Genomic DNA, 25346 nt, shown 5'->3' with positions numbered 1-25346 from the left:
TACTTTGTTTATGAGAAGTGTGTGGGTGCACCTGAATTTGAGATTGAGGTTGATATTTAAAGGCATAGTCAACACATTTTGGGGAATATCTATAGACCGTTCTTCACCGGTTTGTGAGTTTTAAAGTCCCACAATCTATATGTGTAATTTTGATGAATGACAATGATGTATTTCCACTGTGTTGAGAAAATACATATTAATATATTATTATTATATACTGTATTTTGCAATACATATTTTAATCATTTATATTTAAATTCAACAATTCAAAAGCAATGCAGTGTGCAGATTAGGCCTACAGACTGTTACATTGTGTCTTATGATATTCTATAGCAGATATAAATTTTAAACAAAATCTCAAATCGCCAAATCAAGAGCTTGTGGACAAAGGTGAAAATTAACATGTACATGAACTTCAACTTTGTCTTTTACGATCTGAACTATAAAAAAAAATAGCTATTTACATATATTGCTGTATATTTATGGTCGGTATCGACAAAAATACGACAATGGACATTCAGTTCCTTAAACAAGAAAAGCATTAGAAAATTATGCAACAGAATGCAATTTTCAATTTTCTTTACGAGTACACATACAAATCTCGTAATTGTGACTGCCATCGGAGATAGTAGCACGAGATTCCGAAAACCTACAACCTGTCAAAAGATTGCTTTTAATTTCTGACTAGGTGTGCGCTCAATATTGAGTTACACTACCAATGCGCGTTTCAGTATTATTCCCACAGAATCGAGTGAGATGACTATCTCGTTGTAGTAGTATCTTCCTCCCAAACGATGTCGCTTTACAAATACTGTGATTGGTTATTTTTCTATTTGTCAGAGTCTACTAGTTCCGCATCCGGGTCCACAGTCCCGTCAAATGTGTAATCACTTCCTGTAGAAGAGCAATGAAGATGGCGGGGTTAAAGCTCTGAGGCATCTGCTTTACGACAATAATCAGAGGATGTGTACTATCTTTTCGATCGGGCGAAGACGCCAGTGCCCGGCCAAGACGAACACGGCGTAGTGTAAAAGCGGAGAGTTCCTGCCCAAAGTGATCAGAGACCATCAGACTCGAGAACTTTCTTTCTCGATCTTCCATCGCTTTCCAATAGACTGTTTTTAAAATGGCTCCGGTGCAAATTGGTCCAGATGGCCAACTGGTCCCAGCCGGGGGTCCAACTTCAGCACCTCAACCCCCTCCTCCGGGTGCCCCAGCAACACACGGGGTCCGACTCAGCTTGCTGATTGAATTCCTCCTGCAAAGAACCTATCATGAAATAACCTTGCTGGCTGAACTGTGAGTATGGTAACAATTGCTAACTAGCTAGCTGTCTTGCTAGTTTGGTTGTTAGCCAGCTATCATGTACACAAGTGCCCCCCCCCACCCAGATAGTGAGGTGGTTTCGTAGTTTTATGTGTTTTTTTTTTGCACATTTATTGTAGTATTATTGACTAAATGTCATGTAACTTCTTGCCTTTGCCCCGATTTGAATGTGTTTTGAAGCATCTGTGCAGGGCTGTTTAGCTAAATGTTGATGGCAATGGTATTCAGTTAGCAGGATCCTTCTCATAATGATGAGATAAAGTAAAGCTTAAGATGTTAGTGATATCTATGATGCGACCCATGGCAGAGAAATGTGAGATGCAATCAGAATTCTTAAACAAGTGCCGAACTACACAACGGGAGTAGCCTATAAGGATCTCATGCGTTAACTTTTCATATGGTGGTGTATGTTTTTCGTTGGGACAGATGAAATGAAAGGTCGGTGAATTTAATATTGCAAGTGGGTATGTTGTCAAGCAAGATGACTGTGCGAACTTGCATTGGTTTTCCTATGCAATCACATATGGCACTTGTTTCTTCTGGTGGCTCAGTCGTCGTCAAGGTACCGGCTATCTGTAGCTCCAGTCAAGACGAGAGTATTTGCGTTATTACAAAGAGGGGAAGGGGCACCAGATTTTCAGCTGTGTGTTTTACTATGTTCTGGACTAGTGATTAATGATGTTTCTCCTCTATGGATGCTGCTGTAACATATTTGAGTTGAGAGGAGCCTTGTACAAGCTTGTATGACTCAAAGCTTTACAGATTATGCCATGTCTGTCTCTTGAAACTATTTGATATGTGTACTCCCTGAATAGGACTCCAGTCTCTCACAATGCCATTACCAAAGTACCAATCAGAGAGGCCGTTTGATAGATCTTTTAGGTCCTTTGTATAATTTGTCTGCGGATTTAACCTGTAACTTTCAGAGGACAGGGAACCCTGAGACTTTAACCAGAAGGCCACTGAATCAGCTTTCAACATTCACTCTCAGCAGTACTGTCAGTGTGCATTCTGAATGTCATTATCTTTGCCTCAGTTTCTGTGCTAAATATGACAGTCCTGTAATGGGTAATTCAATCATATTTCAGTGGCATGTCAGTTGCATAACAGTAAAGCAATTTGTCTTTTGTCTTGCAGTCTCCCCAGGAAAACGGACATGGAAAGGTATGTGTTTCAGCCAGTACAGCAGCATGGTAATGTTAAAGAAATATGCAAAGTGTGGGACTGTAATGTAACACTTGCTTATTGTTTGTAAGTTGTTTACACGTTCTATAATGTCAGACCAGCATTTTTGTTGACGCGTGGACCTTTTTCTGGTTCTCACAGGAAAATTGAGATAGTGCAGTTTGCCAGCCGGACTCGCCAGCTCTTCGTGCGCCTGTTGGCCCTAGTGAAGTGGGCCAGCAATGCAGGGAAGGTGGAGAAATGTGCGGTATGTCACCCTCAAACGTCATAGGCATTAAATGCACGCCGCACCCTATCCCTGTGATCAACTTGGTTGCGTGTCCTGCATTGTGTAGTGATGACTTGCAGGAATAAACTAGCATTTGCAGACCAGTCCTGACGTACTGTCACCCATAAAGAAAGGTGTCTGATATACTGTGAGTTGTTGAGTTTTTTTTTTTTTTAAGAGGACTGTCCATGTGTGGTTAAGTCTGTGCTGAGGATCTGAGAAGATCTGGTGTGATTTCACAGTCAGAATTATCTGCCTCCAAACAGATGATCTCCAGCTTCCTGGATCAGCAGGCCTTCCTGTTTGTGGACACAGCGGACAGGCTAGCGTCACTGGCGAGGGATGCCCTGGTTCACGCTCGCCTGCCCAGTTTCGCCATCCCCTTCGCCATTGATGTGCTGACCACGGGCTCATACCCACGACTGCCCACCTGTATCAGGGTAAGCTGGGTGCCATGGGTAGGGTCCAGAGTTTTTCCTGACCACATGACCTGCGAGGCTTTTAACCTGTGTTTCAGTTGTTGTCATCAAGGTGTCACTGTAGGTACTGTAATCACTGCAATCTAAGCAAGAGTGTTACCAATTATACAATAACATAAATCAGTAATAAACAATAATCAAATAACTACGTCAAACCACATATTATTTATCAGCAAAATGATGTGGATGTGTGAACAATATGAAGAAGAATCACCCTAAATGAGACATGGCAACAGTATCTGCTTGGTACCCTAGACACTGATGGGTGTTATTTGTTTTCAAAACATTAAATTTAAATACCAAAACCAAAAGCTTGAGTTTGACAGGGGCGAGGAGGTATACTCTGTCAAAAATGAAAATGAAATGAAATGAAATGACAGATTGGAGAGGTGGCCTGAGGTCATTTATGATTTGACGCATTCATTTATTGCAAATATTCCATTGGAAAAAGTTGACAATCCAAAAATATGTGCAAAACGGCAGGGGAAATTCCAGCTGCTATTCAGGAGGGAGTGTTTACTGTGCACAGCCCTTGTGTGAAAAACATGGAAGTGATAATTAAAATATCTTGCAGTGTATCCGCAGTTACTGACTGGTCTAAAGATTTAAAAGATCAGAATGTTCTGGACATTCTGTTGGTTTTACAAGGATTAAGTATTGGTAAATTGGGAGCTGTTTTGGCAGATACAGTTTATTTACACTTTGCATTACTCCACAGTGGAATTGTGAAATTTTTAATTGCATTTGAGGTGGATTTTAAGAATGTGACTAGATTTATCTCAGATAATGTACCCTACATGATCAAGGCATACAGTGACATTTTGCAGGGCTTCTTGCTCAGTTCTGTACATCTGAGTTGTAATGCCCACATGTTGGCCCTTGAGAGCAACATATGGCCAAATCATTACCTAAAAGCTGACAAACTTGTTGGGACCGTATTGTCCAAACTCTGGGAAACAGAATATCTTATACACTATACACCCAGTTGGAAAGAAATGTTTTTCTATACAGATAAAGCTGCTACATGAGCTGTGCAAAACTCAACAGGGCACTTGGTTTTCATCTAAGTAATTATTTTTAATTAATAATAAATGAATATTATGAATAATATTAATATTAATATTGATAATTATTATTATTAATATTATAATATTAATAATAATTAAGTCTCAAGCTTGTTAATCAAGCAAAATATATGAAAACAACAACAGCAACGATCATCTTGGTAGCATTTTCTATTTGAAGCTCACAAGCTTGGCATGTAAACTGAGCTTGTGTCCATCAAAAAAAGAACATGCTGGCACATCAGCAATAACAAGACATGCAAACACATGGGAAACAGGCATAACTTGGCACAGGATGAGCCCATATTTATAATGGAACAGATTTTTGTTCATCTGTCCTTTTATTGGTGTAGTTGTCTCCCTTGGAGTTTGAAGAAAAATGTTTTTAACTGATTTCATGGTGAACTGTAGGTTTCAGGGCATTCGTTCTGCACTTGATGTTTTCCTGAGAGGTGAACAGGCCCTGTGACAGAGGGCTGCTCTGATAGCTGATCTCAAGTCTCCAGGCAGACGAGTTCACATAGGGGGAACATTACACAATAATCTGTGTGTCTGATGGAGCACTGCCAGGCGAAACCTGTTTTGGTGTGGTACATGTGTCTCTCTCACCTCAGTGCTGTCTCACACTGCCACCTTTGGGCTGCCTGAAGCCTAATGCTTTATTTGTCTGGTTTCTTATTCCAGATCATTTTGCTAAAGGTTCCTTCCAACTTTGTCTATTAGTAATGTAGGCATTCGGCTATTGCTTGTATAAAGTTGTCCATCTTTTCATGGGTCCTCTGTGGCTGGGTGCCATATTTGTAGCCTAGTCTTGCTGTGCCTTAAAGAACCTACTCAAGCTATACTGTAATGATAGCAGGTCTGTTGTTTTATGGTTTTTAAAAATAGATTTGAGGTGGTGCCTCTCAAGTTAAATTGTCTGCATGTTCATTACTGCTACATTAATACTCTGTGTCTGTACAGGACAAGATCATTCCTCCTGACCCCATCACCAAGGCGGAGAAGCAGACCACCCTGAACCAGCTGAGCCAGATCCTCCGCCACCGCCTGGTCACCACAGACCTGCCCCCGCAGCTGGCGAACCTCACTGTCGGTAAGCACAGCCCGTCCCCTTGGATACCATCTCCACTGCACAGCTGGAACACACTTATCTGATGTTCTCCAAAGGCGTTACTGCAAAAGCACTTAGTTCGGTGTGTGAAATGTGTCATTCTAGAAGGTGATGTTTACATTACATTTTTCATTTCAGCCATTTAGCAGACGCTCCTATCTAAACTGAGTTGCAGGGGTTACAATTTTTACATGTTATCTGTTTAAACAGCTGGATAATTACTGAGGGAATTTGGGGTTATGTACCTCACCCAAGCGTACAGCAGCGTCCCAGCAGGGAATCGAACCACTAGCCTTTCAGTTATGAGCCCTGCTCCTTTACCACTATGCTATACTGCCCCTGCACTTCCGTTCATGAATCTGTATATCACCATAGTAACCTGTCTGGGTCTCTTTTGAAAGCAAACGGGCGGGTGAAGTTCCGGGTGGAGGGCGAGTTTGAGGCCACGTTGACGGTGATGGGGGACGATCCGGACATCCCGTGGAGGCTCCTGAAGCTGGAGATCCTGGTGGAGGACAAGGAGACGGGAGGTGAAGTCCACGCTGTCCCTGATCAGCGGGGATAAGCTCTGCCATTTCATGGCCTGCTTTAGTCAGTGACCTGCATGGTGTGAGCACTGCCGTGGCCCCAGAGGTAGTCACTCCTCTCCTCTCCGGTCACATTCTGGCAGGCCTTGGACGCATTCCTGTACAGAGGACTGTCCTGCTTTCTGTGTTGCCATAGATCAGAATAACACTCACACACAAGGATGAATCCCACCACAAGATGTTGAAAGGATAATGAGCTGGCATTGATTCAGAGGCTCCACACTTGCTGAAGTGCTCTTTGAAGCACAAATGAAGATGTGCCGAGACTGGCCAGTCGTTAAACTCTTCAAAAACGAACACCTGAGGGCTAACACTGTGCCAGGTCATTCTCTTTCCACTCCCATATGTGATATTAGCATTACATGTTTGTTGAAGCCCAAAGATGTTATGGACAGGCCCATGTGGAACTGTCCTCCAGATCCATATTTATCCTGATTTTAGCAAGGCCTGTTCAGAGCCAAACCAGCTGTGCCCTGGTAATTGGCACAGGGGAGCTGCAGTGATGTTAGCACTTCATAGGCCCTCCTCTCGTCAGCTGTCCCTTTAAATGCCCAGTGTCAGCGGCTGGTTTGATGCATGTGACAAATGGTTCCCGGCCTTCTGATGGGCCATCTGTGAGACGCTTCTGTTTGAAACTATGCGCCAGACACTGTCGATTGACCATGAAATCGCACCGTCTGTAGAGACGGTGTCTGAGCATTGTGTATTGCATAGCACCCTTCAGGAAACCAATTCAGTATTCATTGCTCCCCTGACTTCACGGCCTTTGAAAATGCTCAAAAATTGATTACTAATTCCCTCTGAACAGAGTTAACTTTGCTTTGTTAACCTTATGAAAATGCTGCTGGCCTGTAGACCAGGTAATTGTGCTGATGTCATTGCGTGTCAGAAGAATGTATTCTCACTGCCTATGACCCCTGTTGCCCCCGTACAGATGGCCGAGCCCTGGTGCACAGCATGCAGGTGAACTTCATCCACGAGCTGGTGCAGTCCCGCCTCTTCGCAGATGAGAAGCCCCTGCAGGATATGTACAACTGCCTGCGTATCCTTTTCCGCTCTCCCTCCCCCGCATTCCCGCAAGCTCCACCTGCAACAGCCCCGGCCTTTTAAGAGCACCTCTCCGATGTACATCTTCCCACACAAAATGAAAGTGAAATAGAAATGAGCCTGCTATAAATGGCATATTTCTGTTATTTTTAGAGCAGAGTGGTGATATGATTGGATTTAATCAGGTTTTTTTCTGTACACCTGGAGGGGTGTGGAGTGTTTGGAGCAGCCTCTTTGGGGAAGCAAGAGGTCAAGTTTTAGGTTGCCAAACAACAAAGTGGTCAGTGTCCCTGTGCTCAGCTGGCCGTGTTTGGAATGTGTTACATCCATAAGAATGTGTTCGCCATGGAGCAGACTATTTATCTTTACTTTTGTAATTTGATTATGGGGCATACTGCTTTATAAACTCTAAAGTCCTGATGTGGGCACGAAGATATACTACATGTACCCTGTTGATACTGTGGTCATGTTATATTTTATTGTCCTGGAGCAGCAGCAGGTATAATTTTTTGTTTTCACTGTTTGTGTAATCCGCGGATGCTGCGGTCATGCTGTGGTTGTCTGTCCTTGACCGGCTTCCGCAGACTCCTTCTGCCTGTCGCTGCAGCTGGAGGTGCTGCACTCGCAGACCCTCATGCTGATCCGGGAGCGCTGGGGCGACCTGGTCCAGGTGGAGCGCTACATCCCCGCCAAGTGCCTCACCCTCGCCGTCTGGAAGTAAGTCTGCCCTTGGGAGGGTGACTGTGGCTAGAATTCACTTTAACTGAAATAAGACCTTGATTTATGCTATGCGAACTGTTACATATAAAGAAAAAAATGGACTTTGCTCCCTTCCCTAAACGAGAAGAGGTCATGGAGAGAACAGGTTTTGTTTTGAAATTTGGATTTATTCACTTGGAAGGCCACACAGCATTCGGGGTCTGCTCACACAAGCATTGCCATTTCCCCAGCCAACAGGTCCTCGGCCGGAAGACGGGCACCGCCTCTGTCCACAAGGTCAATATCAAGATCGACGAGTCTGACGGTTCCAAGCCCTTGCAAATATCCCATGAGCCTCCACTGCCAGCCTGTGACTCCAAACTAATGGAGAGAGCCATGAAGGTAGGCTGCGCCTCCTCATTGTGTGAGCCCAGTTCATGCCACATCAAAATCACATGACATATCACAGTCAAAATCGCATCATAAATAATCTTTGAGACCGTTTTCAGCTTTTATGTTTTGCTGTAATTGATGACGCTGGACTGTCTCTGTCCCCTGTGCTCAGACGTGCACTTCACAGCTTGAGGACAGACTCCTCCCATGACCCTGTTGTGTTCAGTCACACTGTCTACAGGGTGACCGTGCGTCCGGCTTGTTTACGGATCTGCAATGTGCCCCTTGGCGTGTTGACCCTCAGCTGCGGGGGGAGACGATCTCGTCTCGCATACCGATGATTATGCACGGTGCTGAGAGACGGGAATCGGGGCCTTCCTCCCTGACAGACACGCCACTGTCTGTGCTCCCCCTGCAGATTGACCATCTGTCGGTGGAGAAGCTGCTGATCGACAGCGTCCACGCCCGCTCCCATCAGAAGCTGCAGGAGCTCAAAGCCATATTGAAGGGCTATAACCCCGCCGATAGCTGTGAGTTCTGCCCCGGTGGGCAACGTGATGCCACTCCACAGTGGCCATCAGTCCAGTGCTCACCAAACTCTTTCCATCATTTCTGTGTTGATTCTCCATTTGGAGCTCAGAGAAATGATCACTTTATTGATAACTGTCTCTTTGTTTGAGGGCATTTGTCCTGAAACCCATTCAAATGTAAGACAGAGCATTGACTGTGATGAGCCAACATGGTAAAAGGAGATTGCAGGAATAAGGCAAGTCATAAGTTGCTGGCTGTAGTGGGCCACTGCTGTTCTTTCCTGAAACAAGATGCTGAGCTGGTATTGGTTCAGTAAACCTCTACCTGTATGGCTGGATGAGGTAAAATGTTACCTGTCTAGGTTGTGCAGGACAAGGGTGCTAGAAAATGATAATGTATGCTATAATGATCTATGTTTTCCCCTCTCAGCCTTTATAGAGACCGCCCTCCCCACCCTGGTCATACCCATCTTGGAGCCCTGCGGTCGCTCTGAGTGTCTCCACATATTCGTTGATTTGCATTCCGGAATGTTCCAGCCAATGCTGTATGGAATTGGTAAGCAGCAGACTCTGTAGCATTTTTGTTGTCAAACTATATTTGGACCTATATTTATATTTAAACCTGTATTTGAAAAATGAAATGCTGCATAGAACAGTTTGAGTGTGGCGAAAGTATCTTTTAAACAGCCTTCATGCAAGCAGAGGGAGATGGATCAGATCAGGTCAATGAGGGATGAAGTGAGTTAGTTCTATTAATATCAGTACAGTTTCCCAGTAAGAAAAGCTGCTTGTTTGCCTCTCTTTAGATCAGTCAATGCTGGATGACATTGAGAAGTCCCTCAACGACGACATGAAACGCATCATCTCCTGGCTTCAGCAGCTCAAGTAAGACTCCTTTTAGCTGATAGGTGACTGTTCAACTGCCAGAATCGCTAAGGGCTACCGGGGGACTTTTCATACAAGCATTTGTCAGTTTCTGTCCCCTTTATGTTGCAAGCGTATCTGCTTTGTGGGAGAAATTGCTTTAGCTTGTGCCACTGAGGATGTGAACAATCCAGTAGTAATTGTTGCCGAGCCATGCCAGTACCTGAGAGGGGAGGCCCGTGCGGCTGTGCCAGCCGCTGATCTGATGATCCCACTGACTCACGGCTTGAGTGGTGGGTGGCACGGGGATGTCAGAGCTGATTGAACTCTGATTCTGAGAAGAAAGGTGTTTTGAATTGTAAAGGGGAGCTGATGACACCAGCTGCTGCTGCTGCGGCGACAGCTGTTCCAGCAGAGGCCCCGACCCCCCCCCCCCCCACCCCACAGGCCGCTCTCCCGCGGGGCGAGTGTCAGTGCTGCCTCCTGGCACCGAGGGGCTCTGTGTGTACTCCTTTATATCCTGCTTTATGTCCTGTGTGTAGATGTGTATGGAATTGAAGTGCTGGAATTGCTTTGCTCGTTTGAAGGTAATGCATGCAAATGAGTGATTCTCTGTTGTATTAATGGTGGCTGTTTATCACACACTCTGACTTGGGTAGTTTGTGGCTGATGATATCCTTTTTTTAGTTACATTACATTCTAGTGTATGTAATTATATTCTTCATAGAAACAATATTTAGAGCTTTCTTGGGCTGTAGTAAGGTGTCAAGGTAATTGTGATAGTTTGTGTGATTGGAAAAAAATGCATATGATGACAAGAGTTGTGACAGTTGATCTGTTATGGTGGTAATATGTGTGATAGCGGAAACTATGATAGTGTATCTGTGATGGTGATGGTAACGACTGTTACAGTGTGTCTGTGTGAATCTTAATTCTACGCTTGATGATAATGATTGTGGTGTTGTTTGTGAAGGTTTTGGCTGGGGGAGCAGCGTTGCAGGCAGTCGGTGAAACACCTCCCCACGATCTGCAGCGACACCCTGCACCTCTCCAACGCCTCCTCCCACCCCGCCGGCAGCCTGTCCAAGCACCGCCTCTTCATCAAGCTGACCCGCCTCCCACAGTACTACATTGTAAGCCCCGCCCTTCAGGTTTTCATGAGGACTGTTTCACTATATTACATTACATTACATTATTGCCATTTAGCAGATGCTCTTATCCAGAGTGACTTATATAGGTAACAATTTTACATGATACCCATGGATGGATATTTACTGAGGCAGTTTTGGGTTAAGTACATTGCCCGAGGGTACAACAGCGGGGAATCAAACCAGCAACTTTTCGCTTATGATTCCTGCTCCTTACCACTATGCTACACTGCATGTGTGGTTCAATTCCAGCACTTACTCCTTTGTTGGGCTGTAACGCTATGAATTATCAAAGCAGGGGCAGTGCTGAACTTTGGTCTGGCAGGACCACAGACCCACAGGGTCCTCAGCTCTTTGTAAGCTGCTAACACAACAACGACAGGCTCTCAGTACAAGAAAGTGGGAGAAAGACCAGTTGAACTGGGTAGTTGGGCACCTAGCTGGAACAACTGGGGTCACAGTAATTCCCCTTAGAAGGCTGATGTAAGTCAGCCATTGCAGCGTTTCTCATTGTGCCCTTCCTGTAGGTGGTGGAGATGTTCGACGTCCCCGGATGCCCCACGGAGCTGGAGTATAAGTACTACTTCCTGTCAGTGACCCAGCTGGAGGGCGAGGAGGGTCCGCCCTGCGCCCAGCTGCTGCAGCAGTTCAAGCCCAACCTGGAGCAGCTGGTGCTGGACTCCACCCCGAGCAGGGGCGCCCGGCCCGGAGCCAAGAGGAAGGTATGGATGAGTACCACAGAGCTGGGGGGCCCTGAAAACAAACAGCCAACACACATTCTGAACTATGCATCTCAGAGTGAATACTCCTAAAATAAATACGCCAGGCTTTGGTGAAGCTGTCACAGGAGATGTGCAGAGCTTTTTTACAAGCTGGGCTCCCCTTGTGTAGGAATGGGTGGGAGACCTGCAGGTTATATATGCCTGATTGAGACTCTAGAGGAGTAACTTCTAATCCAGATAAAGAGATAGAAGTGAAAATGTGCAGATGCTGCTGCCCTCCAGGACAGAACCTGACTCCCAGAGGAGTGCAGGTTGCCAGTTTCTTTGAAGTGTTGCTCAAGCTAAGAGCATGCATGATTTGAAGGCCCATGTCAGACATGTGGGGAAGCCGCTGCGGGGATACATAAGCTGATTGGCCGGCTGTTTCTACCGTTTCTGCGAACGCGCACCTGATTGGCTGGCAGTGCGGTGGCGTCGCCCCATAAGCGCAGCTCGGTGCAGTTTAGGCATGTGGAGCGCATGGCACGCTGTGTAGCCAGACCACAGGCGGGAGGCACGAAATGGCTGCCGGCTCGACGGAGGGACCGCGGGGTTAAATCAGTCAGCGCAGAAGGCAGGCCAGAGCGTCGCAGTCCCCTGTGGCAGCTCTGAAACTCGATCTGTGCTCCTGGAAAGCCCCTAACACCCCTGAGCCACGGCCGAGAGATTATTATTATTTCATCGTGTCGCATCATCGTGTCCCAGCTGGAGGAAGAAAGATATTAAAACTGTATGAGAGCGAGGGGAAAAAACAGTCTTGAACATTGGCGTGTTTATATCTGCTACATATTGACTTCAGCACAGATGAGGCAAACATTGACCAGAGCAGTGTTGCTCTGTGGTGAAGCTGTGCAGCTGGAGGTCTGACAGCCAGTGTGCTGTTTGCTGCTCTGTGTGATATAGACTTAGAGTTGGTGGTTGTGAGAATCAGCAGCTACTGTTTATCATCTAGACGGCGTGTTTCTGCTCCAGCATGACAGCTGCATCGAGACAGAAGCTGCTAAATCTGCACTCTGTAGCTGTGCCCTGATAGTATCAGGGGTGCTAACCGCAGCTTGGAAACAGGCAGAGGTTAACAGGGGAATTCCGAGGTTGCACTGGAACAGTGTGATGTAGTATGTGTTGCTGTATAGACCCTTGAATATGCAGAGCTTGTTGTTGGAATGGTGTGTAACAGCTATGGATCTTGCCATTACTCTTTGTCAGCAGAGCAGTGTTTTCCATGTTGATGAATGGATTTAAAACGAGTAGATTAAAATGAGCTCCCTCTCCTCCCCTCTCTGTCTCTTCTCTGCCAGCTGTCTGGGGACCAAGGCACCATTGAACCCAAAAAGCCCAAGCGTTCGGGGGAGATGTGCGCCTTCAACAAGGTGCTGGCCCACCTGGTGGCCATGTGTGACACCAACATGCCCTTCATCGGCCTGCGCTGTGAGGTAAAGGATCGCCCTGCTCCTCTGGTTTAGAATCTAAAGCTGTGATCTCATGTTTGGATCTCTGTGGAAACCCAGTTCTAAAGCTGTGATCATCTCCTCTGTCTGCAGCTGTCCAACATGGAGATCCCTCACCAGGGGGTGCAGGTAGAGGGGGACGGCTGTAGCCACGCCATACGCCTCCTCAGGTAAACACGCACACACACATACACACACTTTGCTGTGTCTGAGGAGTGCATGGGGGTTTTATCAGCTCTCTGCTTCCTTATCTTTCATTTGGGCTTCCAGCATAGTCTATCCACACTGCCACTTTCTTAGTGCTCTCATGGCCTCTGAATGGCTAAATGTGTATTAATTCATGTTGTCATTACATCATAACCTCTTCAGGTTATCATTACATCATAACCTCTTCAGATGCCAGATGGCCATACTTATATCCAGCAGTTCTTTACTTGGCTGGATTTTGTTGTAAATGATGCTATCTGAGGTAAATGGAAGGCCCAGGTATTTGAAATGTACCTTGTGTATCCGGACTGTGTGTGTGTTTCTGTTGGGAAGATGCTGAGCTGTCTCTCTCTGTCTGTGCTCTCCCAGGATCCCCCCCTGTAAGGGTGTCAGTGAGGAGACTCAGAAGGCCCTGGAGCGCTCCCTGCTGGACTGCACCTTCCGGCTGCAGGGCCGCAACAACCGGACCTGGGTGGCAGAGCTGGTCTTCTCCAACTGCCCCCTCGCCAGCACCTCCAGCAAGGAGCAAGGTCAGCACCGCACCCTGTCCCTGGGACAGCGTGGGGGCACACAGGATTTCCCAGAATGTGCTTTACCTTAGCATTTACCAAGCCAACTCTGTCTGATCTTGCGATCAATGCCAAGAGTTCTGGAAAAAAGTCAGTAAGCATTTGAAAGTAAACTCCCGGGGGGAGTGTTTAGATGTACCAGTCACACCCAGAGTAAATTGCCCGTAGGGTACAAGTGTAAATGCCTGGTTTGTGCAAACAGATTATACTTTTTCTAGCTGCCTTCTGCCATCATGCATTTTCCTAAAAGGAACTTAATTCCTATCGGTCTTTTGGGAAAAGGCTGAGATGGGAGAAGAAGACTGTTTTAGGCTACAAAGAAGTTAACCCACAGACAGTCTCTGTCTCCAGATTATACTCTGAAGTTCTTTGCAGCAGTTTGAAATTCCAGTCAGTTTGTTTCTTTTTTAATGGCTAGATCTGTGCTGTTTACATTGCGGGGGGACACAGCCAAAACATAGTGCTTTCCTGGTAGAGCTGTTCCCTGGTGCTGGCTTTTGATGTGGGCAGCGATGTCTCTGTGCTCGTTTGGCCGCAGTGTGTGGCCTGTGGGAGCTGGGGAGGCGTTTGGTGTCGGTGCCGAGGGCGCTGGCCTGTGTCTGCCCTCGGCAGCCCGTGGCAGATCAAAGCACGTCTTTGTGAGGCCAGCGGACCGAGCTCCAGCTCAGCTGTTCAGTTGCCCCGGGAAACGGGAGATTCTGCGCTTCATCAGGAGAGGCGTTTGGGGTGAGGGGATCGGTAAGGGGGGTTGTTGAAGGTCTCTCTGTGATTCGGATCATCTCGCGGTGCCTGGGATATGTCCTCTCCAGGGATTTGACTGGTCTTTGATATCCCAGCGCTGGTGAACTCATCCAGGCCTCTTGCCTCAGGGGCAAGCAGTGGCTGAGTGTCCCCAGCTGTTCTTTTCCCTGCCTTGATCCCGTGCTCAAGGGTGTTCATGTGTTCAGTGGCTTAATGTCCACTGGAAGGAGCCGATATTTCTAACCTCTCTGTGACTGCAACTAAGCAGATTTTGGTGTCCTTAGATACTAGGTAACCACACTAAGCACCAGTTGTACCACCGCAGTGCCCCCCCCCCCCCAATGGAAATGTGGTGAATTGTGCACTTAAGAGTTTGGGTCTTGAAATGCAGAGTATTTCCAGAGAATGTTACCATACACAGAGAATGTTAAAGGTGTCCACCAGAGCAAAGCAGCTGCCGCACAAGGATCAGAGCAGAGGCTGGACTGCATGGCAGATCGGTGTGTGTGGAGCAGCATGAAGGGGTGGTTCAGTGGTGTTGACCCGTGTCCATGCGTTTACATGTCTGCAGCCTCCACGCGCCACGTGTACCTGACCTACGAGAACCCCCTGTCGGAACCGGTGGGCGGACGCAAGGTGGTGGAGATGTTCCTCAACGACTGGAGCAGCGTCAGCCGGCTGTACGAGTGCGTGCTGGAGTTCTCTCGCTCCTTGCTAGGTGCGTAGATCACGCTCTGACCACGCTAAGCTGCGCCTGAGAGGACACGCCTTTCACACTGACTCTGTCAGCATTGCCAAAACCTGAACTCTGACAGCATGGGGCTGTTTACATTACATTACATCGATGTCATTTAGCAGACGCTCTTATCCAGAGCTGGATATTTACTGAGGCAGTTGCAGGTAAAGTATCTTGCCCAAGGGTACAACAGCAGTGCCCCAAAGGGGAATCCAACCTTCTCCTTACCACTACACCACACTGCTGCCCACAATGTTGATAGTTTATGTTGTATGTATTATGATAGTTTTCATTTGACTGCGTTCCCTGTCTGCCATTGTGAACTTGTTTTTGAAAGTGACTCGCTTGTGAACCAGGCTGTTCTCGGTACAGAGATAGCTGTCTGTGACAGCTCCCTCGGTGGCAGTGCCAGAGCGCTGAACTCCGCTAACCCTGCTGGCTGCTGTCTCTCTGTGTCCTTCCCCACAGACATGCCCTCCTACCTCAGTGTCTTCTCGGAGATCCGGTTGTATAATTACCGAAAACTGGTCCTGTGCTACGGCAGCACTAAGGGGAGCTCGGTGAGTGCGCTGGGGATGCTTCTGGTCTCACTGCCATTCAGATCGGGTCCGTGTAACGGACCAAGCTGCAAAAGCAGCTCTGGACTCAGACAGATTCATTATGTTACATTTTATTACCAGTTACCCTTTTCTATGCATATTCAGTTTAGCTGCTGCATCACTACACTGCATTTTCATCATTTAGCCTTCCCAACGTACTGTTAACATATCCAACATGAGGGTAAACAAATGTTGAACGATAACAATTACTGGGATGTATAAAAATAAGAATCAGTCATATACAACCAGATCAACTTTGTGTGTGCTCACCAAGTGAAGTGCAATCACCGAGCACTGTTTTTTACTTCATGTTTCAGTTTGTTGATGCTTGTGCATGAATCTTTATTGTATCGGTGGACAGACGTTTTTGGCACTGGACCTCTGCCCAGTTGGGTAATGCCACAAGCTGAAATGTGGAGTTGTGTTCAAACAATGGTCAAATGACTGATTTAAGTAGCTGTTCGCTGGCACAGTGGTAGTTTTAATATATTGCATGTATTTAGGTCTCAAATGTCTGCCTGTTTGAACATGACGGCAGATGATGCAACGTGATTGACTCACAGCCCACAGAGCAGGCCTGTGCAGCTGGAGGGCAGCTGTTGGTCTCCCGGAGCGCTGAGAGACTCCTCACGCTGTCTCTTCCTTCAGTGTCAGCCAAGCCATGTCCACAGGAAATGTCTGGAATGTGCCTTTTTTGTCCCTCGCTGGGGAATCTTTGTGACACCACTGCGTCAGAGTTGTGATCGAGGGGTCAAAATTTTTGCCCTCGCTGTGGCTGTTGAGGGGTTCCAAAAGCAGAACAGAGCTCTCTCTGTGGTCTGTCCCATAAAGACAGCACTGGCCTTCTATTATTGACTCGTGCCACAGCCTTCGGGCCAGTGAGTCTTATTTGGGCCCTGTGAATTTCTTCCTTGTGTATGCACGGCACCACTGATACACACAGTCTGGAGAGTATTTCGAGGGAGGGGTTACAGCAGGGTACATATATTTGGCACCTGGTTGATTGATGTGGTCGTAGCCCTTTTGGACGTTGCAGTCTGGCTCTGCCCGGTCCTGTGTATTGAGCCCCTGCTTTTTGTGTCCCCTCCCCCCCTAGGTGACGATCCAGTGGAACTCGGTGACACAGCGGTTCCACATCTCCCTGGGCACGGTGGGGCCCAACTCCGGCTGCAGCAACTGCCACAACATCATCCTCCACCAACTGCAGGAGATGTTCAACAAGACGCCCAACGTGGTGCAGCTGCTGCAGGTACGCCCCCCCACACGCGTGTGTTACCATGGCAGTGCTCAGAGATCAGCACAACGCGTGTTTGGTCTCATTTGTTCCATCGGCAATATCCATATAATTTTCTTTTTAAGAAATATTTTATAACTGTTATTTAGTTGGAATTTGTTCGGCACAGATGCACTCAAGGTCACATGCAGAGCGTTAGAAGTTTGATAAGTAAACTGGAGTGCTTGAGTACTGTACACACATTACATCTTTCTGTTGAGTTTGAAGCGGAATGGACCTGTAAAGGAATATGGTGGATGTGATCCATCTGTTTGGGGAGAGCTGGGGAACTGAAAAATTCTGAATGATTGTTAAAGGTTGTGCTCTCTCCTCCTCTGGACAGGTTCTGTCTGACACCCAGGGTCCCCTCAATGCCATCAATAAGCTGCCCACAGTGCCCATGCTGGGCCTGACCCAGAGAACCAACACGGCCTACCAGTGCTTCTCCATCCTGCCCCAGTCCCCCACACACATCCGCCTGGCCTTCCGCAACATGTACTGCATCGACATCTACTGCCGCAGCCGCGGTGTGGTGGCCATCCGCGACGGTGCCTACAGCCTCTTCGACAACACCAAGATCGTGGAGGGCTTCTACCCAGCTCCGGGCCTGAAGGTAGGAAGACTCTGCCGTACACAGACTCAGGAGTTCTGCCTGTAATGACAGATGAACAATGTGATGCTTCCCACTGGGCAGCTTTAGGTGTAATGTGCCATAGTCTTCATTTTGTAAGGGGTCTGCAGGGTATGAGCTGAAGGCTTGGTTTAGCCTTTTGGGGCACAAAGGTCACAGTTTGCCAAATACTCTGCCATACTCAGACTCAAGCATTCAGGAGCACTGTGCTGTTCCTGTGCTGCCCCCTAAAGGGTAGTGTTAGGTATAATGTACCATGTCATTTTAATGGGTACAGGGTGAACGTGCTTGATTTAGCCTTCTGGGGCACAAAGGTCACAAATTTGTCTCGGCAGACATTCCTGAACATGTTCGTGGACAGCAACCAGGACGCACGGCGACGATCCGTCAACGAGGACGACAACCCTCCGTCCCCGGTGGGTGTGGATGTAATGGACTCCCTCATGTCCCAGCTCCAGCCAGGGCAGGCTCAACAGCAGGTGGGCGGAGCTTTGCCACATCAGGTATTGATTTCATTGGTCTGCAGTCCATCTGAGCACACCTGTTGAGCTTGTCTCTCTCTCTTTCTCTCTTTCCCTCCTTTTAGTTCGTGAAGCAGCAGCCGGGTGGTGGAGTCTACCCTCCCCTGACGTCACCCCCCAACCCCTACCACACCAACGTGGCGCCCTCCCCCTCCATGATGCCCACACAGTCTCCCGGTAAGAGCTTAGCCGCGCCCGCAGCTCGGTCTCTGTGTGTTTGTGCTTGTGTTTGTGCCCGGGCGCTCGAGGCACAGAGTCCGTTCTGCACCGTCTCCCCTCCCATCGCCCCCGAGAGGGCCTGCCACCCCAGCTTTCTGTGTGTGTGTGTGTGTGTGTGTGTGTGTGTGTGTGTGTGTGTGTGAGTGCGTACACGCTGCCACCGCGCCCATCTGCAACACATCAAAATGCCGAGCTGCGCTTGCGCTGGACCCGGAGCGGGAGCATGCGCTCGGTCACGTGCTCCAACCCCCCCCCCCCCCCCCCCCCCCGCCGCCCCGCCCATCCCGCCTGGACCTCCCCACTCTCCACCGGCCCACCTCCGCCTGTCTGTGACGTGATGTGACCTTGCTGGCCGCCGTGTATCTTGACGGAGCCCACTGATTGGTTGATTGTGTGCAGGGAACATCCACGCAGCCAACTCGCCTAGCGGTGCGCTGCGGGCCCCGTCGCCCTTCGGCCCCACCCCGTCTCCCTCCTCTCTGGGGATTTCTATGGGGCAGACGTCCAGCTTTGCCAGCCCGCATGGTAAGTGCATGTGCTCATGTGGGACTCACAGTGGCGAAGGCCAGGCCAGGAAGAACAGGCAAGCAGGGCTCTGTGTTTCCCAGGGACACACATCTCTTCAGGACGGCCAACTTCTTCCCTGGGGGTTGTCTGTCTGTCTTGTCTGTCTGCTGACTACTTCTACATGATTGGTGGAACCTGGGCTTGAAAAGTTGGATGAATTAGAGTGAATTCTGTGTAGAGAAAATGCTGGCTGGACGTGGAAATCTGTAGGTCGTTAATTTCTGTCTTTGAGTTGGCCGCTTGTTAGTGGGACTCCCCCTCTGCTGCCCTGAGCCTCTACCAGTCTCATTAAACAGCTAAAGTGTTTACCACTACTGCAGCAAGCCTTTGGTCAGCTTTGGTGGTAGCAGCCCATCTTTTAATGAGGCAGGCTTTCAGATGTGATGACCGGCGGCACAGAGGGAAATGCAACACTGCAAACCTTACGATGTCTGTCTGATCTCTTCAAGGTTGTTCTTTCATCTTAAATGAGTCATTGTTGTATGTCTGTGTTGTGCATTATAATTGAAAGACTCCTAGCGCAGTGATTTCTCAGATTTGCAGTGAGATTAGACACTGAGTGTCCTTACTAAACTGCAGAGACTGAGGCGCTCTGTAAGGTCTGTGTGTCTGTCTCTGTGTGTCTCTCTGTGTCTGCGTCTGATTTGAGCGGCCACAATGGAAAAAGTCAGCACACTCATCCAGTGCTCTCATCATATCAGATACTGGGAGACAGGTCCAGGAGTGTGTGTAGGGAGCTGTCCGTCTGTCCGTCGTGTCTGTCTGGGGTCCTGCTGGGGGCGCTTTTGCCTGCCAGCACATAACAGATGTTCTCTTCATTAGCAGTCTTTCTCTGCTCTGTCAAAGCTGGACCCGGGGCCTTCACACAACTGGATATAGCATCTTCTTCCTCTGTCCCTGTTACTGTCAGACTGTGCTTTTACTGGTAGACTGTGTAAGACGGCTGCTTTTGGGAAACATGGTTGTGCAAAGAGTGCCATCTTTTCTTAATGAAGATCATTTAGATGTGCAGATGTAAATATTCTTTACATGTAATATTTACTGTGCGCACAGCTTGCACTGATGGTAGCTCTTTGAATTGGGTGGGAGTGGTGACGGTGGTGACTTTGGCGGTTCTGTATTCCAGGAGCCCTGGACCCCAGCTCTCCCTACGCCATGGTCTCTCCCAGCCAGCGAGCGGGCACCTGGCCGGGCTCCCCCCAGGTTTCCGGGCCCTCACCCGGCGCCCGCATCCATGGCATGTCACCAGGCAACCCCTCCCTCCACTCCCCCATCCCGGACGCCTCGCACTCCCCCCGCGCTGGGACCAGTAAGTGCCGGCGCCCCAGGACACCCCCCTACAGCGTCTGTGATCATTTACGTTGTGCCGCTATGCTAATGTGCTAATTCGTGATTATCCTCCTTTGCCTCTCCGCAGGCTCCCAGGCCATGCCGACCAACATGCCGCCCCCCCGTAAGCTACCTCAGCGCTCCTGGGCCGCCTCCATCCCCACCATCCTCACCCACAGTGCCTTGCATGTGCTGCTGCTGCCCTCGCCCACGCCGTGCCTGGTGCCGGGGCTGGCGGGCAGCTACCTGTGCTCCCCGCTGGAGCGCTTCCTGGGCTCCGTCATCATGAGGAGGCACCTACAGAGGATCATCCAGCAGGAGTCCAATGTGAGCACCCGCGCCCGTGCCTGTCCCCCCCGTCTCTGTCTCTGTCTCCGTCTGCCTGTCTGTCACTCCAGCTCTGTCTGTCTGCCTCAGTGCCCCGCGAGAGACTTGTCCTTCTGTCCAGTTCTTTCTGCCTCAGCAACAGCCTGTCTAGTTACTGTTCATCTGTCACTCTGCCAGTTGAAAATGTCTGATAGTGTTTGTCTGTGTCATGAGTGAGCTGACATTGCTTAATTAGGTTGGTGTTGAGGGCTCCTTTTTGCCCCTCTTCGTGAATGAGTATTGTTGCTCTGCTAACAGTCTGGTGGGTTGTCTCCATTCCCAGCTCTCCATTGTCAACTCCAGCGAGCCCGGGGTCATCATGTTCAAGACCGACGTGCTCAAGTGCAGGGTGGCGCTGAACCCCAAGACCTACCAGACCCTGCAGCTGAAGGTGACCCCTGAGAACGCGGGGCCCTGGTCCACAGAGGAGCTGCAGGTCCTTGAGAAGTTCTTTGAGACCAGGGTAAGATGACACCTCGGGCGCAAACCAGATCACACGACCACCGCTCATTGGCCAGTCTGCACTGACTGTAAGGAAAGGGGGGGGGGGGGGGTTGTGGTCATGGCAAGCAGGAGGTCTGGCCAGTGGCCAGGGAGTTTCCTGCTGGAATAGCATGGAGCAGAGCCCGGGCAATTCACTTAATATAAAAGAAATACAGGTCAGATTTATTTCAGACTGGATCTGTTGGTGATCAGTTTGTGTGCTCCGGCAGCCTCAGAGAAGTAGAAGACTGGCACATAAACATGGTGAAGTGCCCAACCGTCAGCTGTGTTTTTAAATGATACCCTGAAACGATACTCAAGTGTAAAAGGACCTGCATGCTCCCCTGTATCATCCCCTATTTTTAACTCTCTAGTGCTGTGAGCTGTTCCAAGAGGCTGGCTCTTATTAGCTTAAATAAGTAACATCTCATTGCCCAGGTGTTATGTTGATTATGTTTGGAATCACCCATATTTTATGGGAAACCAGTATCAACCAAATAATTTCACAGAAAGCCCCTGCGTCCTAAGAGTTACGAAGAGATGAAGGGAAGAATTCAGGGAATTGAAATTATGTAGCAAAATGGTGAAAAGTAAAGCTAAACATTGCTTGTGATAAGAGAAATATATGAACCAGATTTCTGGACTACATGGCACTGGTTAATGTTGCCATATTTAACAGATTTCTGCAAAATCTAATATGTTGCTCACTACTACCACTCAACACCAGAACAAAATCAAAACGATTTTAGATACCTTGATGCGTGACCTTCAAAAAGTGAAATTGCAGTATGAGAATGAAATGCTGGACTTTACCTAGATCCAGTTTTGGGTATTACTTTATTAGAATGAAGCCTTCATAGATTAGTTATTCAATATTGGTTAGCTACCCCAAGACCTCACCCACCCACTGCAGGCCCCAGCAGTGTGACAGGCTGGAGAGATGTGTGTCTGGCCTGAACTGAAATATTCAGACAGCGTCTGATTCTTGCTCTGACTGTGAATAGAGATGTCATTCGGAGAGCGTGTGGCAGGCTGGAGGCTCAGACAATTTAATTATTCAGAATATTCCGCTGGAGCTACACAAAGTGATAGCTAATTTATTCTGTTGGATTGTAAGCCAAAGCATAAGCTCGTGGATCTGCTGGGGTAGTGGGCTGATCATGCTGATTATTCATTAGCTCTGGCACATGCATCAGGCAGGAGTGAAACTAGCCCCCTCAAAGTCATTTTTGATGCTATATGTGTGTGTAGGTATAGTTTGTGTGAGTGTTTACGTGTATGTATGTGTGTGTGTTTGTTTGCGTGTTTGTCTATGCTTATGTGCATGTGTGCGTGCGCGTGTGTGTGTGTGTGTGTGTGTGTATGTGTATGTGTGTGTGTGTGTGTGTGTGTCTGTGTGTCTGTGCATGCCTCTCCAAGAGGTGTGAACACCAGCATGTTGAATTAGTCAGCCGCCATTCTCTGATGTCAAGGGACAGAGAGGAGCTTTTGGGAGGCAATGTTTTTTTTTTCTTTAAATTTTTTATTTTTGTTTGCCAGAATTCAGGGCAGAATCTGAGATGCATGCAGGTGGCAGAAACTCAGCGTGTTGTAGCGTAGTGCAGTCTTCCTCTCCATTCCCTTTCTCAGTGGCACCCAGAATGGAGCCTCCAGTGGCAGCCCTTTCAAAGTGAATGAATTACACTGCTGGCATTTTAATCACATCTCACCGTCATTGTAGGTTTTTGTTTTAGCAGCGCAAGCAGACATCTTAAAAGGCACCTTGGGCTCTTGTCTGTTAAAACACCATGATTTGACTTCACTGTTACCATGTAACTTGCTTGATTTTTAACCTCCTGAACCTGAAATTTCAACCTAGTAAAAGTGTTATAGACTTATCAAGCACACACCAAGTAGATTGCACGTGAATAGAGTGTCTTATTGCTTTTTGGTGCTTTCAGCCAAACGATTTTCCTGGGTTGATTCATTTCACAGAGCCATTGTGGGCACCTGTTGAAAGAGAAGCATAAAGACACTGCAGCTTGCTTATAAGGCACGTGAGGAGATGTGATCTCATAGTCCAGGTGTAATCCCCATCGTGGCATAACTGTCCTCTGCACGATCGTATCTCCGATCTCTAGGTGGCTGGGCCTCCCTTCAAGTACAACACGCTGAACGCCTTCACCAAGCTGCTGGGGGCTCCCACCAACATCCTCAGGGACTGCGTGCGCATCATGAAGCTGGAGCTGGTGAGTGCCGGTCCCCGCTTTGCGCTGTGTACGTCTGCCTCCCTCCTCTCTCCACCGATACATAACGCTGTGCCTCTGCTGCTTCAGTTCCCAGAGCAGGCCACCCAGCTGAAGTGGAGCGTGCAGTTCTGTCTGACCATCCCCCCCAGCGCCCCGCCCATCGCCCCCCCAGGGACCATCGCCGTGGTGCTCAAATCCAAGATGCTGTTTTTCGTAAGTACAGCTGACCATCCTGCGTATGCCCGCGCCGCGCGGGGAGTTGGGCCAACAGCACTGCAGTTCCACGCTGCTTAGTAACACACCGGTCTTGAGGGGTCTTGCTGTGAACTCGGATGGATGCCGCAGCTCTAGGTTTAAGGCAGTTAAGTCCTTGTCCTGGAGGATCCAGTATTGAGAGATTTATAGATCCCTGTTAAATGAAGAAATCCTGACTTGGAGTGAAAACCAGGATTATTTGGGCCTGCAGTGTCCGCAATGGTTGTAAACATGCAACACGCTTCTCTCACAGTGAGTCTATATTAAACATTTACATTTACATTTACTCGTTTGGCAGATGCTTTTATCCAAAGCGACTTACAAGTGAGACAGTACAACACAAGCAAGAAGCCATATAAGGAGTTAACAATATTAGAAGCGCTGCATTACCAAGTTTCATTAGTTGGCCAGACAAGGTACAAACTAGCTGGTAGAGACACACGTGCATTAAACCATTAAATTTGAAGTTTGAGTTGAGTTTAGGATGTAAGAAATTTCTTTAGGTGGTAGCGATTCTGGTGATCAAGTGAATCTGACCCCCCCCCCCCCCCCTCTCTCTCTCTGCCCCTCCTCCAGCTCCAGCTGACCCAGCGGCTGCCCGTGCCCCAGGAGCCGGTCAGCATCATCGTGCCCATTGTGTACGACATGGCGACGGGCCTCACCCAGCAGGCTGACATCCCGCGCCAGCAGAGCTCATCGGGCGCCGCCGCCCTCATGGTCAGCAGCATCCTCAAGAGGTTCAACGACATGCACCCAGCGCGCCAAGGTGAGGGGGGGGGGGGGGGTTACAGGGAACGGTCTGGCTCCAGGTATTTCACTTGTAATAAGAAACAACTTGGATTTAAACAGTGGAGGGTATTAATGTGTAAAGCGTATGCCATGAAGGGCATTTATCCCTGAATAACAGTGGTGTGGTGTAATGGTAAGGAGCAGGGCTCGTAACCAAAAGGTTTCTGGTTCGATTCCCTGCCAGGGCACTGATATTGTACCCTTGGGCAAGGGACTACAAATGCCTCAGTAAATATCCAGCTGTATAAATGGACAAAATTGTAATGTAATATTTGTAAGTCACTCTGGATAAGAGCATCTGCTAAATGACAATAATGTAATGAATTAGTCAAGAATTAGTTAGTCAAGTATGGTGGAGCAAAGTAATTTCTCTGAAACAAGGCTTTAGGTATCAGAAATTTGAACATGTTCTACAGCTTCATTATTTTTGACTTCTTAGTTTTAAGGGTTATGCATGTTGCAATGGCACCCTTTCTTTCCTTTTCCTAGGTGAATGCACAATCTTTGCTTCAGTTCATGAACTCATGGCCAGTCTCACATTGCCCCCTGGTGGACGCCCTTAGCACAGCATCTCTTGGAATAGAATCCAAATTTGGGATTGCATTTCACAGCGAAGTGGGGACACTACACGCACTGGCTACCTGATGTCTGAGTACAGATGCCTCTTCTTGGCTGCAGCCATAGAACTTTTACAAGTCTGGTATATTATGTGTTAAAAAGGGAGTGGATTATGATCAGCCATTGAACACTATGTTTTTTATATAAAGAAGAAATTGTAAAATGAATGAAGAGCCAACTAGAGGAAGAACCTCTAGGGTAAAGCCAGTCATAAATTATTTTGAAGAGCTAAACAAGAAAATTATTTTTTGTTTTCAGAGACGCACTTCTTGAATAACAGATTAATAATGATAGATTTGTTTACC

The 25346-nt window shown here is 48.0% G+C and overlaps 1 protein-coding gene across 2 annotated transcripts; it reads left to right on the top strand.

The window, feature by feature from the left end:
- Positions 1 to 905: 905 nt before the first annotated feature.
- med14 (mediator complex subunit 14) lies at positions 906 to 25346 on the top strand. Of its 2 annotated transcripts, XM_036540922.1 has the most exons (31): positions 906 to 1299; positions 2464 to 2490; positions 2653 to 2758; positions 3046 to 3219; positions 5286 to 5415; positions 5835 to 5963; positions 6955 to 7062; positions 7652 to 7784; positions 8018 to 8168; positions 8578 to 8689; positions 9120 to 9245; positions 9496 to 9574; positions 10527 to 10686; positions 11229 to 11423; positions 12761 to 12895; positions 13004 to 13080; positions 13487 to 13647; positions 14999 to 15145; positions 15632 to 15723; positions 16859 to 17011; positions 17379 to 17648; positions 18002 to 18145; positions 18253 to 18364; positions 18806 to 18931; positions 20100 to 20282; positions 20391 to 20629; positions 20952 to 21131; positions 23272 to 23379; positions 23467 to 23592; positions 24211 to 24400; positions 24913 to 25346. In XM_036540922.1, exons 1-31 carry the CDS (start codon positions 1127 to 1129, stop codon positions 24984 to 24986), a joined length of 4320 nt encoding a protein of 1439 aa, XP_036396815.1. In that variant the 5' UTR covers positions 906 to 1126; the 3' UTR covers positions 24987 to 25346. The 2 variants fall into 2 exon arrangements, with proteins under 2 accessions (XP_036396815.1, XP_036396816.1); XM_036540923.1 differs by lacking the exon at positions 18806 to 18931.

Source organism: Megalops cyprinoides, chromosome 11, assembly GCF_013368585.1.
Source record: "Megalops cyprinoides isolate fMegCyp1 chromosome 11, fMegCyp1.pri, whole genome shotgun sequence".
In the NCBI taxonomy this organism is placed as follows: domain Eukaryota; kingdom Metazoa; phylum Chordata; class Actinopteri; order Elopiformes; family Megalopidae; genus Megalops; species Megalops cyprinoides.
Note: the sequence above shows the minus strand (reverse complement) of the source record. Positions and strands in the feature narration are given on the sequence as shown.